Source organism: Caloenas nicobarica, chromosome 3 (genome assembly GCF_036013445.1).
Source record: "Caloenas nicobarica isolate bCalNic1 chromosome 3, bCalNic1.hap1, whole genome shotgun sequence".
Taxonomy (NCBI): domain Eukaryota; kingdom Metazoa; phylum Chordata; class Aves; order Columbiformes; family Columbidae; genus Caloenas; species Caloenas nicobarica.
Genome location: NC_088247.1, coordinates 71,809,983 through 71,828,999, shown reverse-complemented (window position 1 = coordinate 71,828,999; position 19,017 = coordinate 71,809,983). Strand labels below are relative to the sequence as shown.

General features: G+C 39.2%; 1 protein-coding gene across 6 annotated transcripts in view; it reads right to left on the bottom strand.

Annotated features, from left to right (window-relative positions):
- Window positions 1–19,017, bottom strand: part of MAP3K4 (mitogen-activated protein kinase kinase kinase 4) — a 91,245-nt gene that overhangs the window by 50,274 nt on the left and 21,954 nt on the right. For all 6 annotated transcript variants that reach the window (XM_065632378.1, XM_065632379.1, XM_065632381.1 and 3 more), the window contains exon 2: window positions 1,893–2,083. In XM_065632378.1, the coding sequence (XP_065488450.1) occupies window positions 1,893–2,083 (191 nt within the window). The remainder of the gene's footprint in view (window positions 1–1,892; window positions 2,084–19,017) is intronic.

Below are 19,017 nucleotides of genomic sequence, written 5' to 3'. Positions count from 1 at the left end.
GTTTGTGGTTTTTGGTTTTTTTTCCAATATGGAATAAATTTTCTGAGATGGTACACATAGACAAAGTTAAACAAAATAAACTATGAACTTTCCAGAAAATATATTATATACAATAAAACACTATCCAATTCATAAAAACAAAAAAACCAAACACACGCAAAACCCATAAGCAAACAAACAAACAAAAACACACACATATTTTAAGATAGACTCACAGTAACCAAGAACAGGATATTATTATTCCAGGAGCAAGAACCACAACCCTCACAAGCAGAATGCGAGACACCTTGCTCCAAAAACTCAAAATTTATTAGCAGGGATAAGTAACAGCTCCCTATTTCTCACAAAGGTATTGATCCTCAATATGCGCTCAGTACCAAAGGGTTGCTACGAAATATTATGCTTTAGTTCTTTAGTATCACAGTTTCTATGTTTAGAAACTATCCCTTTTTTTTCTTAAAGCACAGAAAGAAACAAGAAAATCACAGAAAGCAAGAAAAGTTGTTACATAACTACCATATACAGAATTAAATTAGGTTGATGTTGCATTAAAAGAGTTTAACTTAGCCAAAAGGCACAATTAAATGCCAGCAGAAGCGGCTTAATAATTCCAATGCCGGCACAGCTAACTGGCAAATGTAACTAGATTTCTCTTCAATTTAGTTAAGAGGTCTTTCGGTGAATGCTCTCTTCACAGCAACAGGTAGTATGAAATGGAATCAAAAGCTTTGGAAGATGTTTGCATTGGCCCTTTTTCTATTATGAACTTGCACGCCATAACTACGCAATTGAAGAACCGACTGTATTCCCTTATTCACACTAAACCATTTACCACCTTCTCCCCTCCACTTTACCTTGAAAATGTAATCCTTGCATGTAAACACAGTCTGTGATAACAGTTCCTGTTTCATGTGAATCAATTTAAAAAGATCTCTTCCAAAATACTAACTGGCAACAGTCAAGCTGCCATAACAACGCTGGCAAATAATCTTGTCTGACATAGGTTGTTTGGGTTTTGTTGGAGTTTTTTGCACCCATCACAAGCTCAGTAAAACCACTAAAATGGCACATTTTTTCTTTTCTTCTTGTAAGGGCAGCTTGAAAAGATGTAGCTTCTGCATGTTTTTTAAAATTATATTTTCAACCAGCAATTACCACATTCTATATCTGCTCAAAATTAAATAAAGAAAAGCTTTGAATTCATAATTTGACCTAAAAATGTTTTATTTTGTATTAGACAACATTACTTAGTAACATTAGGAAAAGACACATATCAAGTATCTTTTGGTTTTTTCCCAGTTATGACATTATGACTAGAGTGTCAACAGAAGTAAACAGTGGTAACTACACTTTAATTGCTTCAGTGACACTAAAGAGTATAGAATAATCTGGTTTTCCATAAAATAGACCATGAAGTGCTTCAGAACATGAAATTGGGGCAGGGAAGTAATGACATTGTTACGAGACACCATAGAATAGCAGAAAAAATTTGATTGGAAAGTACCTCTGAAGGTCATTTTTTGCAAGCTCCTGCTCAAAGCAGGGTTTATTTCAAAACTAATTTAGCCTGCTCATGATCTTATCCAGTTGTGTTTTGGAAATCTTCAGATATAGAGATCCAACAACCAAACAACCCCTCTGGCAAACTGTTCACTGTTTGACCACTCTCATGGTAAAATTTTTTCTTCTACTATCCAGAAGAGTTTTCCCTTGTTGCAACATATGACAGCTGCCTCGTGTCCTTTCACTGCACCTCAGTATCTGGCTCCACCTTCTGCGTATCTCTTCCATCAGGTAATGAAGGGCTACTACTATGACTTTATGGTCATTATTTTAGGAAAAACAAATAAACAAACAAACAACAAACCACAACAACCAAACACCACACCTACCTTTCAAAGTGGAGCGGCTAGAAGGTCTCCCAACGTTATTTTTCTGATGCTTCATTGACATACGCTTCATCTGGCGGGGTGTACTAGGAGGAGAAGTTCCATAGAAGGTGTCAGCACTGGCTTCATCTGATAATTCCTCAGGGTCAGATTCAGAGATTTTGTAAATAGCATCATCTGATTTGCACTCTTTCCTGCAGAGAACAAGTTAAACCACAAGGTTATCTGTTGCGATATCTGTTTAGAAAGCTAATCCATTGATATCCCAACCACAGTCAACCTTCTATATTTTTCTGCTACAGCCATGTAGATTTATCCCAAGTTTTTTCACACCCATAAAGACAACTTTCCAATCAAACAAAGTATAGGCAAAATACAACAAAGAGGAGGTATAGCCAGTGTCACTAGGAGAACATGGTGTAAACATATATGTACATATATTAGTTTCTGAGAAAACTTGTGGCAAGCCTAAAAAAAGAGGTACATGAAACAAAGGTTCCAATAAACAAACATAATGCAGGAGAGCCAATCTAACCAGCAGCAGAGACAACAGCATAGGTCTTCCCTTCCATCCTCCACTCCCTGACTTGTGCATACAATGAAGGCAACTTCTAAGTTCACTGAAAAGGTTCTCCACACTTCACAAAACTTTTATATACAATAGAAGATCTGAAAGTATTTTACGTATTTTCCACTGACTTTAATATTAAGTAGATTTAACCTCAGAACTTTTTTTGGTAACAAAAAAATAACAGTCTCCATAGAAAATTTGTAATTAGCCTCGATCACCTTGGGAAAAAATACTGGTAATACTTAAAAAGAAGTCAGAGCTCTTGCAAACACAAAATTAAGATAGTGTATATACGTTCTTCAAACCCCAAATCCAGATGGTTAGCTTAATCATTGGACGCTGTATCACTGAATTCAACAGAAAGTGCGTATCTTTGCAGGATTAGTACCTATGTCAGTACAGAGCCCAGCACAATAGCGTTCCAACCCAAGTAGGACCTTTCATTGCGTTTACATCTAGTAGTATTGGCAAACATTGCAGAGTAGAATTACATACAGTATTACAAAACATTTCATTATTTTTAAAATGTTGACTTATCGTTGTAATTTTCTGAAACTCTAAACTATTTTGATTTAAATTGTTCAAAGATAAAATTATAGAGTAAGATTTTTTCCTTCTGTGATGAACAAGCCTTTTCAAAAAAAGAAAACAACAACAAAACAACAACTGCATGGCATCATGCAATTAACCCTAGCAACAGCACAATTCCATTGCAGAATAAGACAAATTCCAGACTGCTACGATTTTCATCTCCCCTCCTCCCTAGCCAAAAACTCTTATAGCCTTTCCTTTGAGTCAGTTATGGCATTCACACAATTGCCCACTAAGCCAATGCTAGGAGCTGATCTGTTTGTAAACTCACATGGCAAAAATAAAAAGCCATCAGTTTTCATATGTAAACTCTAGGCAAGCTCAAAGACAACTTCTAGTGCCAGCTTTCTCTCACATGGAGAGGTCAGATGTAAAAGAACCACAATGGGGGGCATGCGTGCATTCTTATATTAGGACTTGCTTTAATAATAAAATATGACAAATATAAATAAATAATCACGTCGGATACCCTTTCCTTCCTCCCAGACACTTGTTCTGTCCCATCAAAAAAGATCATTCCTGTACAGTGGCAGCTGGGCTCAATACCACTAATGGCTGGATCTCCTCTGCATGATCAAGTGGCACACAGCAACATAATTACTCTCAGACTGTGAAAAACTGAACTTCAGTAGATTTTATACTGCTCACTGACACGTTAGGAAATTTCAAATTCATACACAGAAGCAAGGAAATGAACTATTTTAGGACAATCCATGAACTGTATTATTGCCCTACCAACGAAATATCATTTGAATTCTTCACGATGTTAAAAAAGCCCCACAAAATAATAATAATCCTCTGGTCAGTTCAGGCTTCAGGGGAAAGTAGATGGCAGCAGGACAAGGTCTTAACCTCTCTCACTATCCCTTTATACCCATCTGATGCTTACCTATCCAGGGTAAATATAGAGAAGAGACAAAAAGGGCAGGAGGAGGAGAGGACTCTAAGGCCAAAACAAATCCCTAACTGATTGAATCCCATGGATAGGCTGGAGCTCAAAGTGACTCCAAGACCTCTGCCTTCACCCAGAATATGGGAGACATGACGCCCTCTCGGTCCTCTCATCACCACCACTCCCCACTGGCGTCACATGTGGAACTCTCTTGCTTTAACATACATCTCAGAGAAGAACACGCACTACTAGCCCCGAGGAGAAAAAAAACCCCAGTTTGCCTCTATTGCCTCACATATTTTATTTCCGAAGCAGGCATGCAAATAACACCATCTTGACTTGGGTAAAAGACGTGGAGGTAAAGAAACATTCAACCTAAACCAGACGGTGCAAGACTAACGTGAGTACCTTGTAACTTCAATTTCAACTGAATCACAAACATTTTACTTGCTACTATTTTTGAAGCAGATGAGGAATGTTACTTATGCTCTGGTGGAGCAAGTCTGAGTTTCTGCAGGAAGAAATACACCAGAATATTGCCAGTCAGTGGAATAGCAGTAAGGCTAAAGGGGAGGGGGGGGGGGGAAATAAATCAGATACTGTACTACTTCTTTGCCCTTAGCTATAAACAGAAATAAATACCTTAACATGCAGAACAGTTATGTTCTCTACAAAGCCATGGAAAGAGCTAGTGTGTAAAATACTCTTCTCACATGACAGCTTTGAGAAGGCAAGTTCACCAACTACTAGAAACAAACTTTAGAAGTTACCTAAGAAAAATGACTCAGGTGGTACGGTAGCACCACCTGTAGTCTAAGGAGAGCTCTACAGTGAATTTGGCCACAATGACAACCACACATAATCACCAATGCTTTTAGCCCAGTTTTCTTGCCTTGGGAAATCATGCTGTTTGTGTGTCTTCCAACAATACAATTTAATTAACCACTATAGCCTGAATTTAAGAAAAAAGTCTTAATTTGTTCCTACAGATCTTGTGAAAACAGGTGGATGAATAACAGAAAAGGACCTTGTAAGTGCTGAACTGGGAAAGCAGAACTCAAGTGCACATCTTTTTGGACGCCAGAAAAATTTTATTCCTGAGAACTCTTGCAAATAGCCCTACTGCAGAAAACACCACAGGCAGAACGCGGCCCTCTGACTTTGCCAAAGACGAGTCAACCACAAGAGACTAAAACCACAGGAAATGAGAAGTGATTAGTTCCAGTGCTTATGGAACCATTTATTTTTGCAGCGATGTCACTGGCCTGGCAAGGCGCAGGGCGGCGTGCTGAGGCTCTTGCGGGGCCTGGCAGAGCGGGATCCCAGGGCCCTCGTGTTGGGTCTCAGCTCCAAGGCAGTTCTAAACTAGAGCAAGTTACCTTGCTATAAAAGACCAGGCTGAACGAACTGATCTTTAACGACCATAAGCTGGTTCGTTCCTTACCAGTCACTACCTTGGTTTGTTTCTCGCTATGTCTGATGAGAGGGCATGAAGTCCAAAAGTATTCAAAACACCCTTCAATCTCACACCTGAATTACACAGACACCTATACAGTAGGATCCAGTACAGCTTACTTAACATTCAGCCATTTTGTTTTCTGGGTAATTTAGTAATCTGTTCTTTAATTTCTTAAAAACCATAATAGATTTATCACAAAACATACAGAACTAGAAGTCAGATCACAGAACAGCCATTATGTCCTACAGAACCACTCCTGTCAGCAGCTTACAAAATTATCTAACTGGAGCTGACTGGTCTGCTTAGAGGAAGGCACAAGGTGCAACTCAGGTTTAATTCAGCATGCTCAGTTCAAGGTTTGTGTGCAAAGACTGTAGCTCAACTCAGACCTCAACGTAATGCTGGTGAACATAAAGATTCAGTTTCCCCAGTGAAAGCCTTATTGTACTACAATGCACCAAATATATAGGGTCTGAACTAAAGCAATTACATCAGCTTAGTCATGCTGGTATCAATTTTTCTCATCCAGACAACACCAGACATATATGATCATCAGCAGGAACCCTCTGGTATTAAAACCAGTTAAAATTTTAACAGATTACTGACATAGCATTTGTAATGTTCCTGTGCCATTTACTTTTATAAACTAACCAAAGACTAATGAAATCTGCAAACCTATAAAATGTACTGCTGGCAAACCTAAATCAGATTATAGTATTAGTTATTACACAGAATTGTTGGTTCCTAAATACTGTTGCAACCAGAGTTGGAAAACATTAATCAAAGATAATTTCTTGTCTGCTACCAAGAACTGCAGGTTTTCTCCCCCACAGCCAGTGAAAGCCATCATAATCTTAATTAGGCATATACCCAAAAAGTGAAAGCTAGAAGTGTGACAACTGCAAATACTATTTGCCAAGGAAAGTTTAAACCGGATGCTTACAAGGAAAACCGGAAGTGCATAGTTCTCACATCAGTCTATTTACAGGCTGCTCCTAGCCTCAATTTTATTGAGCAAAATGCTTCTCATCACTTTTACTCTAAGAATATAGAAGAGGCTGTATCTGGGATGCATAAATCAGGAATGTTGGGAAAGCTGCAAGAGCAGTATGGTTAAAAAACCCCAACCAACCAACCGACACAAAACACAAACACACACAAAACCCCATACATACAAAAAACCCACAAACAAAACACCTTGACAGCTCTGAAATGGAAAAAACTATAAATAATCAAGAATCCTTCCAACAAGTAACTACTGTATGTTGCACTGGGGTGCATTTCAGCCAGAATCTGAAAAGACAAAATACAGTATTTCTTCAATTTGCATTGGTAGATGACAACAGGATATTTTTTCTCTCTTTTTTTTTTTTAAACTAAGTCAAAGCATTGGCAATGTCTCTACAATTCCACCTCACTTCTGAAAACTGAGATAAATCTTCTAGATTTTCAAAGGCCTGCAAACAAAAATAAGAGAGGAGGAAAACTGAGGTATAAATTTTGAAGCAGCAGGAGAAGGAGCAAAAACTCTGGTAACCATTGCTGTTGATAAATGCCATGAGCCTTTGGAAAAATACAGTCATTTACCATTAAAAATAAATGAACAAATGAAAAAAAACACTGAAGATCACATGCAAACATGTTAAAATTACACAGGCTAAAGTCACACTGAAGAGTATGATTTTTAACCAGTATAAGCCTTCTGTACTTTACTGAAGCATTACTCAAACTTTCAAAGTTTGTAACAACCAATAATAAGAGGTCATGCTAAAAGCTGTGACAGCTACACGGAGGGAAACTTTTCTTTTTAGTCTTCCCTTTGTATCAGCTACCCTTGATCCTCATAAGCAGGAGTTCAAAGGTATCAGGCATAACTGAGGTTCAGCCACCACTTGTCATCCCACACGCAGCTTAAAAGCTTCCTGAGAATCAGAGCAGTAGAGGTCAACTGACTGCACTACAAGCACATAGTGATAACCTCACGTTAGGCGATCATAACAGCGCAGCCAGGATAATCACCCAGCACAACAGCTCCCAAGCTGCGCGCTCCACGGCTGCTGCCGCTCACAGCCTCACAGGCATTGCACCTGCACACATCAGTACAGCTCTGCCTCAGCGCCACCTGTTTCCATACACAGAACTGCAAGATCTGTACAACGTCCGCCACCAAATTACCAAGTGCTAGTTCTTGACACTCATTGTCTTTGGTTAAAAGACAAAGCGTCTATTTCTCATATGTATACTCCTTATCAGGGATTCAGCTTGGTAATATAAGTATGCAGGAAGACAAAGCTATTCTTAGTGATGTACATTGCCTATTAGGTAAGGCAGGAGAATACATCGGCACTACACACTGCCAATCAAATCTTTTTAAAGCTAAAGTAGCTCTCCCTAAATGTGGTTGCAATCTCAGAATGGTTGGGGTTGGAAGGGACCTCTGGAAATCATCTAGTCCAACCCACCTGCTAAAGCAGGTTCACCAGAGCAGATCACACAGGAATGTGTCCAGGCAGGTTTTGAATGTCTCCAGAGAAGGAGACTCCACAGCCTCTCTGGGCAGCCTGTTCCAGTGCTCTGGCACCCTCAAAGTAAGTAAGTTTCTCCTCATATTCAGATGGAACCTCTTGTGCTTCAGCCTGTGCCCGTTGCCCCTCATCCTATCGCTGAGCACCACTGAAAGGAGTCTGGTCCCATCCTCTTGACACCCACCCTTGAGATATTTACAAACATTGATGAGATCACCTCTCAGCCTTCTCTTCTTCAGGCTGAACAGACCCAGCCCTCTCAGTCTCTCCTCATAAGAAAGATGCACCAGACCCCGATGATCTTTGTAGCCCACTGCTGGACTCCCTCCAGTAATTCCTTGTCCTTCTTAAACTGGGGAGCCCAGAACTGGACACAGTACTCCAGATCAAAGATAAACAATATACTGACAAGAACATAATTGCAAATTGTCATCATCCCACAGCTGCTGATGATGTAAAGAGCAAACAGGATTTTTAGGTAACCATCTCTGCATCTGTTCAAGTTCAAAAACCAAAGGGTACCCAGTGAGAGCTGCTGAACACAGCACACAAAACAACTCTGGAATCAGCAGCTCTGACTTCTATGGGTCAGTACGGGGTTTCATTTTATCTGCGTAGCACAAGAGAATGTAACAGTACTCCTGGACCAACAGTACAAGGAAAGAGCTTCATTAATCAGCCAGTAGCACTTTGGGAAACCAAGACTGAGAATTAGACAACCTAATCAGGGAAACAAGTTAAGATGAAATGAACTGACGTTCTGCTGAAGTACAGGACTGCTATCCAGTATAAACTCCTAGTGTTATGTTCCAACATTATGAAAGCACCACAGACTCCTATTTTTTTAATCACCTTAAAAAAATTCCCTGTTCTGAAGGATGCTATTAGCTTAAATAAATAGACTTCCTGAAAAGTTCCTGAGCTGAAAGCAGAAAGGACTACAAATCTAATTTTGCATACAGTCTTCTTTTAAAGGTCTTCTATATTTGTGAACACTAAAAGTAAGTTCTTGCAGCTACTGCATTCAAAACAATTACAAACTGCTCTAAGGGCACCAAACTAAACCGTAACAAAAAACCTTGAAAGAACGACTGTAAGTGCAATTCCGAGGAAGCCTTCAGTAAAAAGCAAGAAAAAAAAAATCTTGTGGGTTTTTTCATTATCTTATATTACAGAGCAGCAGGAATTTGCTCAGAGTTTATAAAAATAAAACTCTATTTTTTGTTAAATACATCCTGTGTAAATCTGGTACAGTGCTTACAGGGTGAAAAAAATAGTCTGGTTAGCAAGATATGAAAATTCTGTGACTAGCACTGGTATTTAAATGGTGTACATGTCATGTATTCCTGTTGTGAATATAACTCCAGAGACTGTAAAAAAAAAAAAATCACATTAAAACCTGATACTGACATACAGTAATGAAGATACTTGACCTTGTATTCACATTTGAATCTTGTCTGCCTGAGCTCAGTATTTCTGAGCACTCAATGTTAAATCTTAGTCACCAATATCTTGAGATTGCTGCCAACCTATTAAAAGGACTTTGTTACAAACTTAGTAATGAATTTGATAATATTTTTAACAATATAATTAAATTTGACTTTTTAATTTGCTATCTTCAAGAGAATTTGGCTAAGCTATAGGGAAACACCAAGTTTTGAGGGTTTTTCTGAACAAGAATCACTATTATGGCGATAAATTGCAGATATAGTCCTCCTTAAAGTTCTTCTAGTGTAAAAATTTTAACGGAATAGAAAAAACTTCAAATTACGAAGGATGAACACAATTAGACTTGTAAAAAGGACCACATCTCCATTAAGGCCTGGATCAACTTCCTCCCGAGAAAAAAGCTTTTTTACTTTTGGAACATATCACTGCTTGGCAAATAAAGGCCCATGTTTTTGAGTAAGGAACTGGAAGGAATATCTGCTACCTGCTGCCCTCCCAAATTTTACAGAAAACAAGAGCACACAGAACAATCCCATCAGCAGAACAAAAACCACTGAAAGCAACTTTGAGCTGGATGGGAGAGCAATAACAAGAGCTTTGGTGTTCCAAGTTTCCAGCTCACAAGGATCCTGTAGATATTATTTTACTCTAGAAAAGAGGCATCTGGATAACTTAACTTGACAATAAAGCCTGGCAGAAAAAACACCTAACAGTATTCTCATAGTGCAAAAGGGGCATTTCAGACTATCATCTCTTCTGGCATGAGGCTGTATAAAAAAGGCAGGGAGGAAGCACAAAACAAAAACATTGTTCTCTAAAGCACTTGTTGCCCTTGCAACTCTTCCTTCAGTTGGTAAGCAAAAACAAGATAACTAACTCCTTTCATTTCTCAGGACCAGTTCTTCAAGCACACCTCTATCTCTCTGTCCCTGTGATCACCCTTACACCTGCACTATTCTTCCTTTCTACAGGAGGTGGCCAATCTTATCTAGTTAAATGCATCCATTTCCCATCTCTTCTGAAAGCTAAGACATAAATATTTATGAGGGTCACATTCAGCCTCTCATTGATTTCTCTAGCCTTTAAAGCAGATATTATGTAAGGCACACCAATGTCAAGGCTAAAATGGATGAGGAAAAAAAAATCACCTTATCTTAAAATCAGAGGAAAGGTTGAAGGAGATAGAGATGCTACAGATAATGCCTCAAAGTAATCTGAGGAAATGAAAAAAGATTTTGTCATGTTGTCGTCTTAACATCCTAAGGCAGAAATCTAGGGCTTTTATGTATTCACTAAATATTTTTAAATAATGTTTTAAAGAAGGAATAGTACCAGCATAATAATTTGAGTTTTAAGAAATATTCAAATTCAACATCAGATGTACATAGCTACATTTTTCCTCCCTGAGGTATCAGGGGAAGGCAGGATATGCGATCAGTTGTCTCTGTAGTGCAGGAATGAACAACCAGTGTGCTGTGGAAAAAAGCAGCACTTGGGTAGGGAGGAAGAATTTATGTACTACTGAGAGAGTAATTTTACCGTTTACTGCTGACACTAACTGGAAAAAAGCAACTGCATTTTTCAGCAAGCAAGTCTGCAGATGCAGATTTTACAGAATCTAGGTTTTCATTAGAACAGCTTACAGCTGTTCAGAGCACAAAAAACATGATGTGATATTGAAAAACTTTTAAAATTAAGTATGAAATGTGATGAAGCTTATTAACACAATTTTCTACAGGGATGAAGTAAAGAGCCTCAAAAATTACCAAGACTATAATCGTAGTAAGTTGACACAAAAAGGAGAACCTGTTCCAGTGCACCTTTTGTCTCTCAGGTGGCACATCCCTGCGCCCTCTGCATGGAAGCCAACAATCATGTGAACTCAGTCCCCAATTTGATGGGGAAAAAAACACGTTATTTTATTGGGTGCATCAGTTACCCAATCTGTCCTGGTTTTGTTAAAAACAAGTTTCTCTTTTAGTGAATCTCCCTGTCAGCTAAAGTCTTCTTACTAACTGCACCTTCCTGAAAAGCTAGATACACGTTTTGGTAGACATAGCAATGGAATGCAAGGTCATTGATAATGATGCATCTCGCGAGATGTGCAAGCAGGAGGTGAACTGAAACTGACCAACTAAGTATTCCATCCCATTCACATGATACTTCATATAAAAGTGGGAGATCACGAGGATCTCGTCCCTTTTCCTTATGGCCAACATTGGGAGAAGACCTTGTGAGTTGTCCCTGTGAACTGAGGCCTAGTGACAGACTGAATCCAGCTCCAGTTGGCTGCAGAGTCCAGTCCAGGACTTCGGCTGCTGGCCCTACATCTGCCGGAGCAGTTGCCGGGACTTTCAAGATTGGTTTTGTATATTTTGTATTATTTTCTCTATTTTTATTGGTAGCATTAGTAAAACATTCTTAGTTTTTCCAGCTGTCTTCTCTCAGTCCTCCTTTCCCCCCCAGTCGCCTGTCCTTAGTGGGAAGGGGGAAAAGGGGGCTAACAATACATCTGCCGCAGTTTATTGTCACCCTGCAATCAAACCTCCACACCATCAGATCAATAAACTGAAGTGAAAACTCCACAGACACATGACCGCTAGATCCAGAAAGAATACAGTGGAGGAGCTTGGCTTCCTCTTGGGCAGAGACCATGGGGAAGAAATCAACCTGCTGCTCCAACACATTGTGTGTCATGTGAAATCGTGCCTTCAGTCACTCTCTTCTGGCAGCAGCTGGAGCAATCTATGACTGTCTTTTCTGCTTTGCACTGACACTTTGCCACAAGTCACCAGCCCCCAAGATGTACAGGTATAACTGAAAGCACCAACCCTGGTTGTTCACTGCTGCTGCCAAAACAATCCAGCTTAGCTGGAATGTCTTTGTTAGCATGATTTTCCAACTTAAACCACTTCAATTTTGATTAGGCAACCAAATGTACTTAATGTTATGCTAGCAAGTTTCATATGGCAGATATTCCTAGTTGAGGGGGAGAAGAAGGGATGTCAGGAGATGAGACTAGCAATTTTTAGTCTGGGTCAACTGCAAAACTTATGCAATTATTTATTTCCAGCAATGATAAAAGCAAAATACTTGGGCAGGAAGATGCTTAAGGTAATACCTGTATCACTACCAAGAACTGATTCAATTACATAATTCCAGTAGCTCATTTATAAATTAACCTACAAACAAGGGCTCTCCAACACAGAAGTAACTACAGAAACATTAAAACTTCATTAGTTAATAGTCAGAATGTAATAGCAGCCCTGTAATAGCCATGCTTCACTCACTATTTACACCTTGTTTATCTTCGAAGGCTAACTCGTAGCATGGCTGCACCAATGCAAACACCCAATGCTGCAATGAAGCTCTGACCCACATGTTGTCACCTGTTTGAAAACTCTGGGTTTATGCTAAAACAGCCCTGCTCACAGTTTAGCACTGAGTACAGTAAATCCCACATCAGCTGAGGCCTGAGAGAAGTACAAAGCAAGTATTTCTGCTGCAAGATCAGCAATGGTTTGTAGCAGATTTCACTGTGATAGAACAACCACTATTTCTGCAGAAACCTACAAGGAAAAAAAAAACCCTCATTGGGGAAAAGACTAATGTAAAGCTGAGAGCTAAACCGTTACTCTTTAACTGATTCTCAATAACATCTTTTCCCCCTTGGTAACTCTCATTTAAGCTGTTTAATTAGAACAGGACCCAGCAAGTGTGAATACACTTCATTTCTACAGTAGACCTCAAGCACATGTCTGACTGTAGCCAGTTCCCCCCATTACAAAGTCCCTTACAGCTCTACTGTACTGACTAGCAACACTTATCTTAAGAGAGAAATTCAAACAAAATCTTCTGCTTCTCAATATCTCGGAACTACCACAGTCAGTTTTGTAAATCACTAATACTTTGACACTTTTCCCAAAATTCTCCTGTATTCATGGACAGAAGCTTCTGGGCGCTTGATTATTATATTTATGACAGAAAGACAAAGAGTCACCAAAAAAATGTACCAAAGGCTATTGAACCAGCAGAGAGGTCCTGAAGCACCTTTGACTGCAAAAATATGGTAAACTTCAAAAAGACAGAAATTGTCAAACGATTAGTTAAAAATAAATTAAGCTAAATGCAGATTAGTATTCATCATATCTTTTTATTGCAAGCAGAGATAAGAGCTACTGAGACCTATTGATATGATCTAAGGAAGTAATTTTTCTTCTGCAAGTTATACCAACTAGAAATAAGTACCAAAAAATAAATAAATAAAGCTCTTATAACAGTTTTGGCGGTCTTTCATGTTTTCATCTCAGAAAAAATAATTATCAGAACTTCCTGCTCTTTTTTACTAGTAAATTTGGAAACAAGTTAACTATTTTTTCCCATCTTGGATTATTGTAAGTTTTCATGCAAATTTGGATTATGAAATAACAGCATTTACAGAATATACATGTACATTCATCTTTGAGCTTTTTTTCCCTATTCACAAATAGATTATTTGATTAAAACCATGCCATAAGTTATTTTGATAAGAACAGCAGACCTATTTAATTCTGACATTGCTTTATAATGTGTAAAAAGTGTGAAAATGTTGATGGGTTTGTCAGGTTTTCACATCTACATCTAAGCCTACCAGGTAAGGCTGCAAACAGAACCAGGAGCTAAGAGAGCTTCGCCCAGCTCAGCTAGTATCCAGCTCTCTTCTCATCAATGCCTCAGAACAACTAATGTCAAAATATTAATTGGTTTCAGTCACCATGCTTCATCCTTAGTGCTACTTTTTCAACTTAACTATACCCTAACTCATCTTTGCGGAAAAAAAAAAATAACTGAAATTTCCAAGAATAGCACTATATATATGTGTGTGTGTGTGTGTGTGTATATTTAATGAGAAGCTCTGAAATATGTTTTCAGCACTACAGACAGTTGAGCATTATATAGCACAGTATAAATCCACAGGGTAAGTGCTGCAGTTAAGTTCTTGGCACCTGCACAAATCAGATCCCGAGGTCTCAAAGTACCCAAGCCACACACTCAAAAAATAAAGTATATTTAATTAAGAACTAATGAAAAATCTATACTAACAAATCTGGATGGATTTTCAGGAAAATTTAAGCCACACCAGGAAAAGTTACACACTACTGGGAAAAAAGATACTATGACAAAAAGCATTAGGCTGCTAGGCTCAACTATAAATATATCATATATAACAGTGATAAATTGGGAAAGACACAGACCTAGGACAAAATATAACAAGATCTGTTACAGCCATTCTTCCTCCACTCTCCCATGCACAAACTTTACTCTTCTGGCAGAAAATTCCATTCCTAGACAAGAAAAAGCTACCAATTGGGTTTGATCCCAGAGTTTCAGTTCATCTTTTAGATGAAGTCAAAGTCTACGAGAACCCTGAAGGTGAAGCATTAGAAGTTCAATATGTTTTTAGTGGAAGCTGGTGCCTAAGCACTGCATGCTGGACTACGAGTCCGCACCCTTTGGAAAAGCCAGGCAATGCAATGGAGCTGCAGTCTCTGCACTACTTGGATTGGCCAAATCCTCACCGGACGTGCCCATGGGGAGTTCTATGGGACAGCCAAGGAGTCACAGAGGTGTACTGAACTGTGACCTTCTTATCACTTACTGAATGGATGTTTCGTAGCTAAAATAGTAAAAACTTTTACAAATAGTGCTCTGAGAGAAGCTGTCAGCAAGTAAACCAGCAGCACATGTATAGCCAAGGGCAGAATAAATCATACATGTACACACAACAGTCAATACCATTAAACATTAGCAGGACACAGAAGGAACAGAATGAATTTCCTCCTTCTACTCCTTGAGAGTAGGAGACATTCATCAGGGCAATAAAAGTTATATCCCATCTTGTCTGGATCCAGAATAAACCTGATCAAGGTTCATGACATGATTTTACATCCCAGGTTTACATCCCAGGTTCTTGGACTAGACATGAGTGAACATTTGAGCAGCACTCAAACTCGGGAGTTAAAAGCAAACACTCTGGTTTGGCTCTACGTTGGCAATCAGCCAAGGACGAGCACCAGATAATTATCAGCTCTTTAAATGAATACGTTTCTAAGTTATTTTTTAAAACTCAAAAATTACTTAGCTAATAGTTTTCAGGCTAAATATAGCATCAATGCAGTTATCACTTTAGAGCAGAGGAAAACTTAAGGAAAGTAATAGCCCTGCAAACATAAGTGGCATATACAACAGCAAATCCAGTCACACAGCTGAAGAAATAAGAGCTGAGATGCCTGTATCCTCCTGTGCTGACAGAGGTCAACATACGATAATACTTGACTAGCAGTGGATACTATAAAAAAATGTCTTCTAAATCTATTTTAGATGCAGTTTAAAAGAATCGTTTGTATATAATTTAAGAAATGTGGTTGTCATGGAAGCCAAATCTTTATAAGCCTCTAAAAATCCCAATTCGCTCTCTAAAATAAAAATTACTGCATATCTCTTATCCTTTCCTTTAAATTCAGTAGATCTGTTTTTCATCACAGCACAGTTTGCATTCCAATTCCACAAGGGCCAATATCACCAGCTTACATAACAGTAAAACCAACCTTGACACAGACAGCACTAATTAACAGACATAAAAACAACTCAAGCAGCCACACAAGGCAGACTAATCTTTGCTGCTACAAATGCCAAAGACATCTCAGCTAGCACTTCATGTGTGTTTGCGTGTAGGTGGCGCAATCATTCATCCCAATCTCGCAGATGTAAACAAGAAAATGCAATACATGAAGAATGGAGATTACATCTTACCTCGTTTAAATGCATGGGGGGAAAAAAGGATGGTAAAACTCTATACACTCAATTTCTCCTACTGAAGTTAAGATGCTAAGTTAATAAAATAATTTTAAAGTCTTTCACTGCTGATACACTATCAGTCATACGGATAGACTGGCAAACAGAAAAATAGTTTGAGCACAACTTGGGACGTGACCTCAGGCTTTCCCCAAACAGATGCTGCAGACTGACAGCCCACTTCATCGGCATCATAGTGCCAACAAATCTGATAGACAGACCACTGAAAAATTCCCAGGCACAGAGGAAGCCTCCACGTTATTCACAATTCTGTCCCGCTTTATTCACAGCCTTGCTCCTTCCTTTACCCTTTGCACTGGATGCATGCCAGGAGAAAGAGGGCTACAGGCAACCAAGGCACAAGTCAGAGTAGCCCTATGGCTCCTTATACCTTTGCAGTGCCACCAAAATTGGTATCCCAACAAAGGAAGTACTTAAGGGCTCATTTTTCTCTATAGTGGATTTTGTGCCAGAAAATTCTTGGGAAAGCCTGAAACTGGGGTTGGAAAATTTAAAGCCATTAGGCCATAACGAAGAAGCACCAAATATGTACCCATTTTAATCAGCATTCTAAATTCTCTAAGTGGAAATATCTTATATTGAAGACTTCCTGATGCTTTGTTACAAGGATTGATACTTAAATGTGAATTCTTTCCCAAACTTCTTAGTAGTATCTTTTCACTTATCCATAAACACTGCAGGCTGTCCAATGTCCAAGTACAAACCTATCTCAAAATCAACATCTGCTCATAGGTTCTCTGAGAATTTTTCAGTTTAGAGCTGCCTACCCTCTCTTCCCACCCCAAAGTTTATGTTTCAAGAAAGAAAGGAGGATGTGGGAAAAACAGTTTGCTTTTGGAGAGGGATTCTCAACCAAATGCTTTGGACTAAGGACTGCATAAATCAAAAAAGGCCATGAATATATTGTATGCTTGCCTTAGATTTATAAAATGTACCCTTGCATTTATATTCTGACAAGACATAGAATCCTCACACAAAGACAGTTTTCCAACACATAAGGCAGTCTCACAACAATAAATCAATAAACTTTCTTTTTAAAACTAATGTAGGTGTACTGCTGATGAGAATGACCAAGTACTTCTCCAGCGTAATTAAACTTAAAAAGAATGCATTATAGCACTGCACTTCAGCGCTACCCAGAACTCTTTATCAATAAGAACCCATTCATATTCTACAGACAGGATTAAAAACTCTGCCATGAAATGGATTTCAAATTCTCAAGCCTGCACAGTCCCACTGATTTCAACAAGATTCTGACCTCATATCTGCAAGACTGAACACCTAATAACTCCAGAATTTAAATCAGCTTTAATCATGTTTTATACTTTGCCCTTGTATTATTTTTCAGAAAAAGCAAGTACTATGTAAAGCCAGAGAAGCAGTTCTGTTCTAAATCAGATGTGAAGTTGATACACAAAGTACACACAGAAGTGAATCACAGTGGAGTACATGCATTACCCGACACAAATTAGGGCTACCTAATTGTTATGCGACATCTCCTTCCCACCCACCAGCTCACTCTGAAATAACTAATTCAATTCTCATTTGCTGGGTAAAGTTGCCACCACACTATCCACACCCACATCCGACTCATATAAACTGTCTTTTAATAAGCAGAATCCAGCAGAGGTCAGAAATGGCCCTAGACAGGAAATGCCTGGGTGTTTTCCATCCAGGCACAGCAGATTACTCTCCTACATGAGGACAGCCTAAGTCTAGGGTCATGCTGTTGTACAAATCATATTTCAAGTCAATTTCTGCTTAATCTGCACTATTACTCTTTGAAGATACTGTAAAAAGGAACTTGGAAGCTTATTAATTCAGTTGCCCTACTAGCTTTTGTGTTTCATAATACTTAAGTTAAATCTAATTAACTGTGATATACCGTCTGGTTTTAGCATTCTCATGATGTAACAAAAACAAATCATTAAAATACATTAATGAAATCTCAAACCAGAAACTGTTCAACTCCACAGTCCTGATGCAAACTGGCGTGCATCACCACTTCCCTTTTATTACATCGGTATGAAACAGTAGCTTGCAATATCCAAGAATGATTTCAGGAAGGTGACACCATCAAGCTTTTTTGCACAGCACACCTGGAATACAACGTGCCGGACTATTGCCTTGCAGTACTAATTGATCACACAAGCGTCTTAAAAAAACGTTTCCTGAATGCCTCCTAGTGAGAAGTGAAGTGCATCAACAGGATGTTATTTTAAAAGGAGAAGTAATTGCCAGGGAATTAATAACTTGGACTTATGCAACACTTCCACAGCCAGTTGGAAACACTAAACCATGAAGTAATTTGCATCCCCATCTCTCAGCAGGGCACAGATGGAGACTTGCAAAAAGCCAGTCTGCAGGTCAGCACATTCAGGAGGTAACAGCAGTTGCAAAAAGCTTGAGGCATTATAGCGCCAGTCCTCTTCGTGGAAGATATTTTGTTTTTTTAAACTGTATCTTCTGACAAATACCGATTGCAACGCTGCCAGGAATGATAACTCCAAGATCCTGCTGTTTTACCGGTGCACCCAACTACCCGGTTGTAATCACGGCTGCTATAAACACGGGACACCCTCCTAGAAGGCGGTGTTTTTATCGCTGCAGTTCACAAGTCCATGAGCATAGGTCACACTTTGTCAGCCCTGCCGGGGGCTCTACCAGCTGCTGCCCCCCTCTCCGCACCGCTCTTAACCACCCGCTCTGGCGCCCACCGCCGGCAAAAGCTTCCCCCGACCGCCGGCCCTGCCAGTGCCCCTGAACACCCCCCGTGTGCTCCGGCT